At 38.3% G+C, this 13,919-nt stretch overlaps 1 protein-coding gene across 1 annotated transcript in view; it reads right to left on the bottom strand.

Annotated features, from left to right (window-relative positions):
- Positions 1-13,919, bottom strand: part of ATAD5 (ATPase family, AAA domain containing 5) — a 60,831-nt gene that overhangs the window by 12,228 nt on the left and 34,684 nt on the right. Inside the window, exons 8-17 of the mRNA XM_012809724.2 lie at positions 13,567-13,577; positions 12,965-13,124; positions 11,897-12,085; positions 9,043-9,139; positions 7,831-7,910; positions 6,871-7,013; positions 6,609-6,759; positions 2,624-2,800; positions 1,915-2,048; positions 1,375-1,468 (exon numbers count right to left, since the gene is read on the bottom strand). Coding sequence (XP_012665178.1) covers positions 1,375-1,468; positions 1,915-2,048; positions 2,624-2,800; positions 6,609-6,759; positions 6,871-7,013; positions 7,831-7,910; positions 9,043-9,139; positions 11,897-12,085; positions 12,965-13,124; positions 13,567-13,577 — 1,236 coding nt within the window. The remainder of the gene's footprint in view (positions 1-1,374; positions 1,469-1,914; positions 2,049-2,623; positions 2,801-6,608; positions 6,760-6,870; positions 7,014-7,830; positions 7,911-9,042; positions 9,140-11,896; positions 12,086-12,964; positions 13,125-13,566; positions 13,578-13,919) is intronic.

Raw genomic sequence — 13,919 nt, 5'->3', positions numbered from 1 at the left:
ACTCTGCTGCACTCTACCGAGGGCGAAAAAGTGAGACTCTGTCTCTACAAAAAAAAAAAAAAAAAAAGAGAGTTGTGCGGCATCATAGCTCACAGCACCTGGCTCAGGCTGGTCTCTAATCTGTGAGCTTTGGCAATTCACTTGTCTCAGCTTCCCATATGCTAGGAATACAGGTGTGAGCCACTGCACCTGGCCTCCAGTTATGCTTTTCTATAGAAATAACAGTTCACCAGCAAAAAAATATAATACTTTCCAATTGCAAATCTTCAAGGGACTAATTTTCTATCTTTACCCTAAGTAACCGTGATCTTTTGGTTAATTATCTACCACTTGTGATTAAGAAGAATTTTATCAAAATTTGTAGAGTATAATCACTAATTACCAAATGGAGTTAATTTGTAAGTATAGTCTAACATTTTTCTATATAAATCCACGGCAGAGCTAACCTCATGAATATTTATAAAGAAAAATATTAGGATATTGTAATTTTCAAAAAAAGAAATAGTAAGAGTTTTAAAATTTAGTGCTATGGCTCAGCACCCATAGCACAGTGGTTACGGGCACCAGCCACATACACTGAGGCCAGTGGGTTCGAACCCAGCCCAGGCCAGCTAAATAACAATGACAAATGCAACAAAAAATAGCTGGGTGTGTGCTGGGCACCTGTAGTCCCAGCTACTTGGGAAGCTGAGGCAAGAGAATTGCTTAAGCCCAAGAGTTTGAGGTTGCTGTGAGCTGTGACACCACTGCACTCTACCGAGGGCGACATAGTGAAACTCTGTCTCAAAAAAAAAAAAATTAATGCTAATTCTTGAGAAGGTGAATTGATTCTATTAGGCTGATGATGGTTTACTTTAGCTAAAATACATTAATAATCTACATGAGGGTGTTATCAGGGACCAAGGAATGGTTAAATTCAATATTAACATACTGAACAGAAGAATGACTGGGTTCTATAAAAAATCTTGATCACTACCTGAGGTTTAGTGATCTAATTACAGATAAGATAAAGAGGCAAGGAGAAGAATCTGGTATTTTTCCCCAACAAAAAACTGTCCATAAATCTTTCTATCTGCATTTTAGGCTATTCTCAGGTTCCTAGGTATCTAATGTCTACCACAGTGACCCAAAGTAATATACATTTTTAAAAAGCTATTGCTATTTGTGAGGTAATATATTTTTATAGTAACTCAAGGCTGCAAATCAATTACAAATTTCAATAATTATTTGAAAAATATCTAGGCACTTCCTCATTTTAGAAAAAAAGATACAACTGGCTGATTTTTAAAGGAATAATTCTAACCACAATTAGAAGGTTTCATCAAATATTTTTAACCAAAAGTAATTAAAAGTATTAAAAGCACTGTTACCTACCACTTGTAGTAAGGATTACAGGTCGTTTAGTCGTTGCCATGAACGTTTTGATTGCATTCAAAAACCCAGCATCTTCATCAAAAATTACATCAACCTACAAACCGTTTAATAGAATATTAATGTAACAAGTAACAATACACTGATATCTACTATTTATACTACGTCCATTAGAGACAACATCTGCGAATTCACGAAGTGTGAATTCAGTCCACTGAAAACTTACAATGTTTTACACCATAAATAAATTTTAAAATAATTAAATGTCAAACATGAAAAGTAAATATATGTAGACACCGGTAGTTGGATAAGTTTGAATCAGAATAATGTCCGTAATCACTAAACAATAATCAGTAACCATGAATTGCACTAATTATCTTCCTCAAAAATTCTAGAGTTGATGGTTTCATTTGCTTTGATTTCAAATAGATGAACTCATTATTATTTTTAGTTATTTTATACCTTTTAATAACAAAACATACAGTAATCTTTAAAAAAGATTTGATCATGAAATATCATAAATGTATACTTCTATAACCCTACCTCCTCAAAAAGAATGAGAGATGTTGCATTTTTCCTGCCAGGTTCCTCGGCTCCAAATTCTTTGACATTTGACTTAGTTGCATTTGTAGATTTAGTCTTAGCAATTTGTTTTTGTTCAAAAGAATTTTTGATTCCTGCATACATAAAATATTAGTATTTTAGTTAAAATCAATATTTTTGTTTTGTTTTGTTCTCTTCTTTTGAGACGATGTCTCACTCTGTTGCCCAGGCTCGAAGTGCTATGGCATCAGCCTAGCTCACAGCAACCTCCAAATTTTGGGATCAAGAGATCCGCTTGCCTTAGTCTACTCATTACAGGTAACCACTACAACTTGTAGATACTTTTTTAAAATTTTTAGTAATGACAAGGTCTCACTCTTGCTCAGGTTGGTCTTGAACTCCTGAGCTCAAGCAATCGAACTGCCTTGGCCTCCCAGAGTTCAAGGATTCTAGGCATGAGCTACTATGCCCAGCCTGGCAAAATAAACTTTTAATAGGACATTGGCTATTTCCACAGAATAAACTCAAATTTAAATCCATTATCAAAACTGAAAGAAACTATTAAAACTTCTATATGTAGAAGTTCAGTGTAGCTGCAGTTTAATAAAAAGCATTTAGAACTTATAAAATACATTCATTCACATTTTTATGTGTCAGGGTCATTAATATTTAAATACGTAAAATTAATTTTGTGAACATAATATCTTACCTTTATTATTTGCTAGAAGTGCTGCTGTTTCTTCATTATTTTTTGGTTTGGAAGATACTGTAAAATAATTTGCCAATGTTTTAGGGGGAAGTGCACGCTTTGGTCCAGTACTTCTTGGTGATGGTGGATGTAGTTTTCTTGGTGATGTAACAACTTTCTTAGGGGAGTTTAATTTTTCTGCCAAAACAAATTGCATTTAAAAATAAATATTCTAAAAATAATACACGTGGCAAGATATTCACATTCTGTATTTCTACTCTTTATCAGTTAAAGATCAAAGACACAAATATTCTTTCATTTAAATATTCTGTACATTCAAATATTACTGCGTTGTATTTATCCTATCAGTCATTTGGGTCATTTGGAAAAGACATTCTTTTCCATAGAAATATGCATCCTTTTTTTCTTTCTTTCTTTCTTTTTTTTTGGTGAGATAGAGTCTCACTCTGTTGCCCTGAGTAGAGTGCAGCTACGTCATCATAACTCACAGCAACCTTAAACTCCTGGGCTTAAGAGGTCCTCTTGCTTCAGCTACCCAACTACCTGGGACTACAGGAGTACATGCCACCATATCAGGCTAATTTTTCTATTCTTAGTAGACAGGATCTCGCTCTTGTTCAAGCTGGCTTGAACTCCTGAACTCAATCCTCCCACCTCGGTCTCCCAGAGTGCGAGGATTACATGTGTGAGCCCCCATGTCCAGCCGAAATACACATTCTCAAAGCAAATAATGTTGGGCTGGTCACAAATTTCTGGCCTCAATCAATCCTCCTACCTTCCTAAAACTGTTGGGATAACAGGTATGAGTGAGCACACCTAGCCAAAATAGCAAACGTATTCCAAATGTAAAACCTAGAAGAAAGACTGAGCACACGATAAGTAGACACACAGAAGATATAAAAATGACTCAGATCAAACTTCTAAAAAATAACTACACTGAACGGCAGTGACAGCATACCAGATATTGCAGAAATATGTGCACTTGAATAAATAGTAATAACAAATATCCAAACTGAAACACAAAGAGGAAAAAGACAAAAAAACTGAATAAACCAATAGTGAACTGTGAGACAGCTTCAAGTAGTCTAAAATACCTATAACTGGAGCTGACCAAGGAGGTAACAAGGACAGGAAAAAACCATAATAAATAATAGTTGAAATTTCCCCAAAATTGATGAACACTATAAACCCTCATATCTAAGAAGCTTAACAAATCCCAATCACTGCCTCGGTGCCTGTGGCTCAAGTGGCTAATGCGCCAGCCACATACACCTAAGGTGGCGGGTTCGAATCCAGCCCGGGCCCACCAAACAACAATGACAGCTGCAACCAAAAAATAGCCGGGCGTTGTGGTGGGCGCCTGTGGTCTCAGCTACTTGGGAGGCGGAGGCAGGAGACTTGCTTGAGCCCAGGAGTTGGAGGTTGCTGTGAGCTGTGATGCCATAGCACTCTACTCAGGGGGACAGCTTGAGGCTCTGTCTCAAAAAAAAAAGAACAAATCCCAATCACAAAAAACATGATGAAAACTACACCAAGGCACGTCATAATTAAATTTCATAAAATCAGCAATGAAGGCCAGGCATAGCGGCTCATGCCTGTAATGCTAGCACTCTGGGAGGCTGAGGGACCAGGATCTCGGGAGTTCGAGACCAGCATGAGCAAGAGCGAGATTCTGTCTCTCCTAAACCTAGAAAAATTAGCCAGGCATTGTGATGGGTAACAGTTGTCCCAACTACTTGGGAGGCTGAAGCAGGAAGACTGCTTTAGCCCAGGAGTTTGAGGTTGCTGTGAGCAAGGCTGACGCTATAGTACTCTAGCCCTGGTGACTAAGACTCTGTAAAAAAAAGTAATGAAGAGAAAATCTTAAAATCAGCAAAGAATAATACACAAAGGATTGAAACACTTTAAATATATACAAATCCATGACTTCACAAAAATACTAAAAGAGAAAAACTCCCTGGTCAACTTTCATGGTGACTAGGATAGCATTATTCTAAAATCCAATAAATAAAACAAAGAATGACACATTTCTTGTGCCTAAAAATTATATTACAAAGTATCCAAATAGTTGATGAGGGATAGTGCTTCCTCTTAGAATTCTGATAAATGCATAAAGGCTGAATTATAAAATCATTTTTAGGCTGGGCGTGGTGGCTCATGCCTATAATCCTAGCACTCTGGGAGGCTGAGGCAGGTGGATTGCTTGAGTTCAAAAGTTCAAGACCAGCCTGAACAAGAGTGAGACCCCCATCTCTACAAGTAGCTGGGCGTTATGGCAGGTGCCTGCAGTCCCAGCTACTTGGGAGGCTGAGGCAAGAGGATCTCTTGAGCCTAAGAGTTTGAGGTTGCTGTAAGCTATGATGCCACAGCACTCAACTAAGGGTGACAAAGTGAAACTTTGTCTCAAAAAAAAAAATCATTTTTTAATCTAATAAATGAGTCTACTAATGAGATTACTAATGGTTGCTAATTACCATTAAATTAGGGAGTGATGGTGAACTTTGTATTGTAATACACTCTGGGAGGCTGAGGCAGATGGATTGCTTGAGCTCGTGAGTTACAGACCAGCCTGAGCAAGAACAAGACCCCGTCTCTAGAAATAGCGGGGTGTGCGGCGGCACCTGTGGCTCAGTGAGTAAGGCGCCAGTCCCATACACCAAGGGTGGTGGGTTCAAACCCGGCCCCGGCCAAACTGCAACAACAAAAAATAGCCAGGCGTTGTGGTGGGCGCCTGTAGTCCCAGCTACTCGGGAGGCTGAGGCAAGAGAATTGCCTGAGCCCAGGAGGTTGCTGTGAGCTCTGTGATGCCATGGCACTCTACCAAGAACGATAAAGTGAGACTCTGTCTCAAAAAAAAAAAAAGAAATAGCAGGGTGTGTGCCTGTAGTCTCAGCTACCTAGGAGGCTAAGGCAAGAAGATCACTTCAGTACAAAAGTCTGAGGTTTCTGGAACTATTACACCATGGCACTCTAATGAGGGCAACAAAGTGAGACTCTGTCTCAAAAAAAAACTCAACTTTACAATAAATGAGTCAGAATGAAAACACTTGAACTCACTGACAAACCTTAATATCGCTAAAAGTGGGCTTCATCTCCTGCTATGTCATAGAAAGTACACAACCTCGCTGGTCAAGGTGACTCATGCCTGTAATCCCAGTACTTTTGGGAGGCCAAGACAAGAGGATCACTTAAGGCTAGGAGTTTGAGATCAGCCTAGGCAATACGGTGAGACCCCTATCTCCACAAAATATTTTAAAAATTAAGCTTGGCGCCCTTAGCACAGTGGTTACAGCGCCAGCCACATACACTGAGGCTGGTGGGTTTAAACCTGGCCTGGGCCAGCTAAACAACAATGACAATTGCATAAAAGAAGAAAAATAAAAGGCATTGTGGCTGGTGCCTGTAGTCCAGCTACTCAGGAAGCTGATGCAAGAGAATCACCTAAGCCTAGAAGTTGGAGGTTGCTGTGAGCTGTTGCACCACAGACTAGAGCTGTGACTCTACCAACAGCAATAAAGTTAGACTGTATCTCTAAAAAAAAAAAAAAGGTATGATGGTGTTCAGATTTGTTTTAAAAACAGTGTGGGGGGGGAGCATGTGTATTTATTGAAGATAAAAAAACCAATGATAAAATGCTGATAATTAGGCTCAGCGCCATAGTTCAGTGGTTAGGGCACCAGCCACATGCACTGGGTCTAGTGGGTTCAATCCTGGCCTGGGACTGCTAAACAACAACAGCAACAACAATAAAATAGCCAGGCTTTGTGGTGGGCGCCTATAGTTCCAGCTACTTGGGAGGCGAAAGCTAGAGAATCATTTCTGAAGCTCAAGAATTTGAGGTTGCTGTGAGCTGTGACACTACAGCACTCACCGAGGGTGACATGGTAAGACTATGTCAAAAAAAAAAAATGCTGATAATTAAAATTATTTTCTTATATTGTATTTTCTTCAAAAGATTATGGCCTTGAGAAAATAATTTACTTACTTGGTGACTTGCCCATGTTGTAGCTATTAAAAAAACAGGGTTTTTGTGAGTTTACACCTTGCTTGTCTACTTGATGAGACTGAGTAGCTTCCTTCAGCTGAGACAGAATTTGTCTACCACTGCGCTGGGAAGAGGCATTCACTTCAAATATCTAAGGAAGAATAACAGGAGAAAAAGGAAGAATGGTTTATATTTTCTTTTAATTCAAGGATAATTAAGAATGAATTGTTACATTCTTTCTTCTACTGCAGCTACTACTCACCTTAAATCCCAGCTCCTGAGCACAAGCGTACACTGCAGCAGTCTTTCCCACTCCTGTTGGCCCCGTTATGAGAACAGTATTGCAAAGACGACTCTCTTCTTCATCATCTGACCCGCCTTTAAAGTCTATGCTAGCTGACAAATCTGAAAATCATTCAAATGCATATAAAATCATAATTGCTTAGTCAGAAATTCTATGTCGTGAAACCCAATGATTAAATATCACAAACTTCTTGCCAATAAATGCTGAAAAATAAATCTACAAAAAGTGGGAAATCAATTATAAGATACTAACTAAGAAATTTTTAAGCCAGGCATGGTGTCTCACACCTGTAATGCTAGCACTTTGGGAGGCTGAGGCGGGTGGATTGTTTGAGCTCAGGAGTTTGAGACCAGCCTGAGTAACAGCAAGACCCTGTCTCTACTAAAAACAGGAAAATTAGCCCAGCATTGTGGCAGGCACCTGTAGTCCCAGCTACTTGGGAGCCTGAGGCAAGAGGATCTCTAAGTCTAAGAGTTTGAGGTTGCTATGAGGCTACGAGCTCCGATGCCATGGCATTTAACCCAGGACAATAGAGTGAGACTGTCTCAAAAAAAACAAAAAACAAACAAACAAAAAAAACAAGAGTCTCGCTCTATCACCCAGGCTGGAGGCCAGTAGCACAATCATAGTTCACTGTAGCCTTGAATCCCTCAGCTCATATGACTGTCCCACTTTAGCCTACAAAGTCGCTGGGACTACAGGAGCACACCCTCATACCCAGAATAAATTTTTTTATTTTTTTGTAGAGATGGGCTGGTCTCAAACTCCTAGCTTCAAGTGATCTTCTTGGCTCAGCCTCCAGAATTGCTAAGATTACAGGCTACTGTGCCTGGTCCAATTAAGAAATTCCATTAAAATTTTTAGCTAATTTAACTCTAAATATGTTCAGTGAAAGGAAAAAAAAGTTACTCAAAATACCTTCCTGTTTTTCATCTCTTTTTCCCTTCAAATTTTGTCTTTCTTCTAATTCAGCTCTTCTTTTCCAGTCTTTTAACCAACTGCCATAGAAAATGTATGTTAATAAAAATGATTTATAGAACACAGGTACCTCTTAGACTTTATGTTAAAATGGTTGTTGGGGGAAAGTAATGGCATATTTACACAGATCATACACGCAAGAACATTCACTGCAGCACTGTTTATATTAGCCTCTGCAAAGGAAAACCTAAAAGTACACCATTTGGGGAAGAGACACTTTATGGTATACTCTAATAGAAATTAGTACGCAGCAATCAAAAAGAAGTGAGGTAGTCTGTATGATGGCATGAAAGGTGTCTAATACAAAAATGCCAAGTACAGGAGAAAGATTAAGTTCTAGTCTGGAGCTAGACTGCCTGACTTTAAATCCCACCTCCACCACTCTCTACCTATGTGACTTTGGACAAGTATCTCAGCCTCCTGAGGCCTGTTTCTTCACGAGATGAGGAAAACACTATTTATCTTACAGTAAATACTGCTAATCTAAGGATTAAATGAACTAAGAACAATGCAAGTACTCAGAATAGCACCACAGTTCCTTATAGGAAATCCTTTGGGCCAGGTAGTTTTAGAATCTGGAATTTTTCAGATAATAGAAAGGTAACTTTGTACACATGTACACCACCTGTTACATAATACCCCTGATGTGGCCTGGGGTGGTACATTTATAATCACTTAAAATTTCTATTAAGGGCGGCCCCTGTGGCTCAAAAGAGTAGGGCACTGGCCCCCTAAGCCAGAGGTGGCAGATTCAAACCCAGCCCCAGCCAAAAGAACTGCAAAAAAAAAAATAAATAAATAAAGACAAAATAAACTTTGTATAATTAAGTTAATAAACTAAGTTTTCAGAATTTTTTGGATATATGAACTGAATTAGTAGAATATCATAGAATAGAATCCCATAAGTTAGAAAGGACCAAACATGTATAAAATTTTTTCTAAAAGCTTTTACAAAAATTTTGAACGGTGGTTACATCTTGGAAGAAAAATGTGAGAAAAGATAAATACTTTTCCCTTGAAATTCTTCTTTTTTAAATAAGATTTTACCATGTAAAATATTACTTTATAATTTCTAAATTTTATTATAAACAAAATAAATAATAAAACTAAATTCATCAACTATTTCTCAATTCCTTTGCAAATTTTACCAACCTATGTAACTTTTTTATAGCTAACTCATTGCCTATGAGTTCACTGGCAGTCTGAGGTTGATATTTTTCTGTCCAGAGCATGTCTTCAGTTCCAGAATCTAAAGCAAAAATAAAATGTTAAGGTATTTGTTCCTTGACATAAGCATATAGGTACTGTTCGATATTTACATTATTGTTGCAATATAATAATAGGTATTTTAACACAATGACTGCCACAGTAGGAAAAAAAAATTGTTTTCCTTGCACCCACAGTAGGTCAAGAGACGTGTGAATTATATATGCTCCACAAGGCCCTGGGCTCAAAACTAGCTTGCGTTAAATACAAGTTACATGGCAGTTAATGTGTTAAAAAATATTTACATTTACAAAATACCAAAAGGATAACTTTAAAACTTAAAATTACATTTAAAATTCACTTTTTTAAAATTTCAGAATATGAGGTTACAAACGATTAGGTTATATTGTTTGCATTTGTTAGGTAAAGTCCCTGTTGTAGTTGTGCCCCTATTCCAGGAGGCGTGCTATGTACCCAGTAAGGGCACACCAATTCCCCCCACTCCCTTCCCCTCTTCACATTTAAAACTCTTCACACCAAACTCTTCTCCCTTAAAAATATGCCATAATCTTATGAGAAGTATAAAAGTGTACATTTAAATTTTTAATAACCACTCAAGAAACATGAACTATGAAAAATAATTTGTAGCATAAAAACCAATAAATATATAGAACAAAGCCAGCTTTATCTTAGTGGAGCCTCTTTCGTCCACTGGAAATAAACATTAAAACAGGGCGGCACCTATGGCTTATTGGGTAGGGTGATGGCCCCATATACTGAGGGTAGCGGGTTCAAACCCGGCCCTAGCCAAACTGCAACAAAAAAGTAGCCAGGTGTTGTGGCAGGCACCCATAGTCCCAGCTACTTGAGAAGCTAAGGCAAGAGAATTGCCTAAGCCCAGGAGTTGGAGGTTGCTGTGAGCTGTGATGCCCCTGCACTCTACTGAGGACGACCAAGTGGGACTCTGTCTCTAAAACAAACAAACAAACAAAAAAAAATTAAAACATTAAAAACCACTAAAATCAACCTGAGAAACAGAGAGAGAGAAAGAGAGAGAGATGCCACTTTTCTTTTTTTGTTTTTTTTGAGACAGAGTCTCACTATGTTGCCCTCCCTCGAGTGCCATGGCATCATAGCTCACAGCAACCTCCAACTCCTGGGCCTAAGCAATTCTCCTGTCCCAGCCTCCCATGTAGCTGGGAGGCACCTGCCACAATGCCTGGCTATTTTTTATTGCTGTTGTCACTGTTGTCTAGCAGGCCCAGGCTGGGACTGAACCTGCCGCTTTTGGTGCATGTGGCTGGCGTCCCACTCATGGAGCCGAGATGCCACACTCTTAACTAAGAAGACTGAATATTATAAAGATGCATTTCTCTCCAGATTAATCTATAAATTAAAGCAACATAAAAATCTCAATGGCATTTATAGAGGTAAGGTAACCTATGGTTCACTTACAGAAGTAAATGCATAAAAACACTTTAAACGACAGGAGACTTGCTATATCAAATATGTAGTAGTATACCTACTACAGGTTAGGCATCCCTTACCTAAAATGTTTGGGACCAGAAGTGCTTTGGATTTCAGATTTTTTTTTTTTTTTTGAGACAGAGTTTCACTATGTCGCCCTTGCTAGAGTGTCATGGCATCACAGTTCACAGCAACCTCAAACTCTTGTGCTTAAGTGATTCTCTTGCCTCAGCCTCCCAAGTAGATGGGACTATAGGCCCTGCCACAACACCCAGCTATTTTTTGTTGCGATTGTCATTGTTGTTTAGCTGGCCCAGGCTGGGTTCAAACACACCAGCCTGGATGTATATGGTGGCACCTTACCCACTGAGCTATGGGCCCTGCCTGGATTTCAGATTTTTTTTTTATTTTGGAATATTTGCATGTACATAATGATGTATCTTGGGGCTAGGACACAAGCCTAAACATGAAATTCATTTGCAGTTCATATATCCTTATACATATAGCCATAGGTAATTTTATACAATATTTTTAACAATTTTGTATGTGGAAGAAAATTGCATTTTGACTGCATCCTGTCGCATGAAGTGAAGTGTGGAATTTTCCACTTGTGCCATTATGTCAGTGCTCAAAAAGTTAGGCATTTTGGGTCATTCTGGGCTTTAGATTTCTGGATTAGGGATGCTCAACCTGTATAAAGCTATACAAATGGATGAATTAAATCCATTCACTGGAATACTTTGGAAAGGCTACATAAACTGGATAGGAACATGTCAGAGACATACGTAATACATAAAATAGTATATAGAGTATGACCCCAGACTTTTAAAAAAACCATATTTACAGAAGACACACAAAAAATATCAACGTGGTTATTTACCAGCCTCTAATCAGTGAGACTTCCATTTCTCTTACACACATGTTTTCTGAAAGTTGTGATAAGCGTATGTTAAAGGAGAGGGGCACCAGCCAGTGGTAGCACTGCGTAGTGGATAAGGCAGCCTGCATCAGGAGTGAATAAGGTAGCCGGCTATGATGCAGACAGTCTAGGTTCAAATCTAGGCAGGGAATTTAGCATTAGGAATAGGGCCAGGATTAGGGGCCAGGTTAGGCAGAGGTGGGGCAAAAAAGGATAAGACAAGGAAGGGAAAAAATATGAGCAGTTAAAAAAACAAGAGAAGGAGAAAATCTAATTTACCAGGAAAAGAAGATACTTCTGATGCAGTCTCTTTGTCATCATCTATTATCACAACATCAGAATCTTCCACCTCTGTTTCTACTTGACATGGACTCAAGGCAGTTTGTTTCTTCTGGGATGTTTTAGAAAATATACCTTTGGAAGCATCGATCTTGATTCCAGAAGAGCTATTTCTTTTGTCAAGTTCTTTTGGCTTCCCATTTATCTTTTCTGGATTTTCTGAATATTCATTTGGTTTCTTTCTTTTTGACTTACGATTTTCTATTTCTAGTCGTTTCCTTTTGGTTTCTTTTTGATTGACATCAGGCTCTAATTGTAGACTTTCTAGTAGGGGATTTAAAAATTGCATGTGCTTACTAATCAACAAGAAACAATTTTTAATACTTAATAATCTTTTATTACCTTCAAATATTCATTTTTTTTTTTTTTTTTTGCGACAGAGTTTCACTATGTCATTCTCAGTAGAGTGCCATAGCATCCCAGCTCACAGCGACCTCAAACTCTTGGGCTCAAGAGATTCTCTTGCCTCAGTCTCCCAAGTATCTGGGACCACAGGCGCCTGTCACAATGCCCAGCTAGTTTTTTTGGTGTTGCAGTTGTTATTACTGGTTAACTGGCCAGGGCCGGGTTTGAACCTGCCAACTTTAGTGTATGTGGCTGGTGCTATAACTACTGTGCTGCAGGCGCTGAGCTTCGATTGTTTTATTTAACAGATAAGGTCTTGCAGGGCTGTGGTGTGATCACAGCTCACTATAACCTCAAACTCCTAGACTCAGGCAATCCTTCCACCTCAGCCTCCCAAACAGCTGGGATTATTGAGGCACAAGGCCCAAACCAATAGTTTTATGACTTTATAGAGAAAAGGCAAAACATCAAATGTAACATACTAAAAACAAGCTAGAGATCTTAATATTTAGACTGCTTTGTTCAAGCTATATAAGTTCATAGTATCTCATCTAAGGTTTTCCTTAAATGAGTGATTAATATCATAACATAATTGAAATTATCTTGGGGTTGACATCTTTGGGATCTGAAAAGAACTAACACTGCACTGTACAAGATACTTTTAATTCAGTTAAATAATTTTCCCTGCCAATTGTGAACAATGTTTGGTCTGCAGTGATCATTTCCAAGAGTCAATGGCTAAGTCGTAGCACTTTCAAATTAGACATGTTAACATAAATAATAATAATTATCACTAACCTTGTCTTCCATGGCACTCAGAAAGTAGCTGGTGCTCACTCTGTTTTTTCAGAAGCAATGGAAAATACTTTTTTAAAGAAAATTCAGGATTTGAAAACTTAATTTCCTCCAGCAAAAGATTTCTTACTTCTTCAGAAAAATCCTTCCTTGTCCTCATAAACTGCAATAAAGAATAAAATGCACAATAACAGATCTATATCATCTACTTTTTTTTTTGCAGTTTTTGGCAAGGGCTGGGTTAGAACCCACCACCTCTGGCATATGGGGCTGGTGCCCTACTCCTTTGAGCCACAGGTGCTGCCCAATCATCTCCTCATGTTAACCATGAAATTACCAACCACTTCTTGTCCTTAATAGTTAGTATCAATATAGGATTAGCTTTAATCACCAAACACAAAGCTGCATGTGCATAGCTTTTTTTTTGAGACAGAGTCTCATTGTTGCCCTTGGTAGAGGTGATTAAAGCTAATCCTATATTGATACTAACCACAACACCCAACTATTTTTTTTGTTGTAGTTGTCATTGCTGTTTAGGTGGCCCAGGCTGGATTTGAACCCTCCAGCTCCAGTGTATGTGGTTGGTACCCTAGCCACTGAGATACAGGCACAGAGCCTGTGAATAGATTTTGAAGGATTTTAGTTCATACGCTAACTGTAATTTACACATTTATTAAATTACAATGCTGATTTATAATGTATCTAAACGTACTATAAATACTAATTAGATATAAAATATCTAATATGCTTTGAAAACTGGATTTCATTAACTCTTAAAATGTTTTCAAAACTCTTAAGAATATTTAAAAGAAATATGTGCTACAATTAGAATTTATTTTATTTTCAATTTATCACCTTTGGTAGAGTGCCGAAGTGTCACAGCTCACAGCAACCTTCAACTCCTGGGCTTAGGTGATTCTCTTGCCTCAGCCTCCTGAGTAGCTGGGACTACAGGCGC

This window comes from Otolemur garnettii, unplaced genomic scaffold (assembly GCF_000181295.1).
Source record: "Otolemur garnettii isolate 467f Iridium unplaced genomic scaffold, OtoGar3 scaffold00112, whole genome shotgun sequence".
Lineage (NCBI taxonomy): Eukaryota > Metazoa > Chordata > Mammalia > Primates > Galagidae > Otolemur > Otolemur garnettii.
This window is presented reverse-complemented; position numbering and strand designations above follow the sequence as displayed.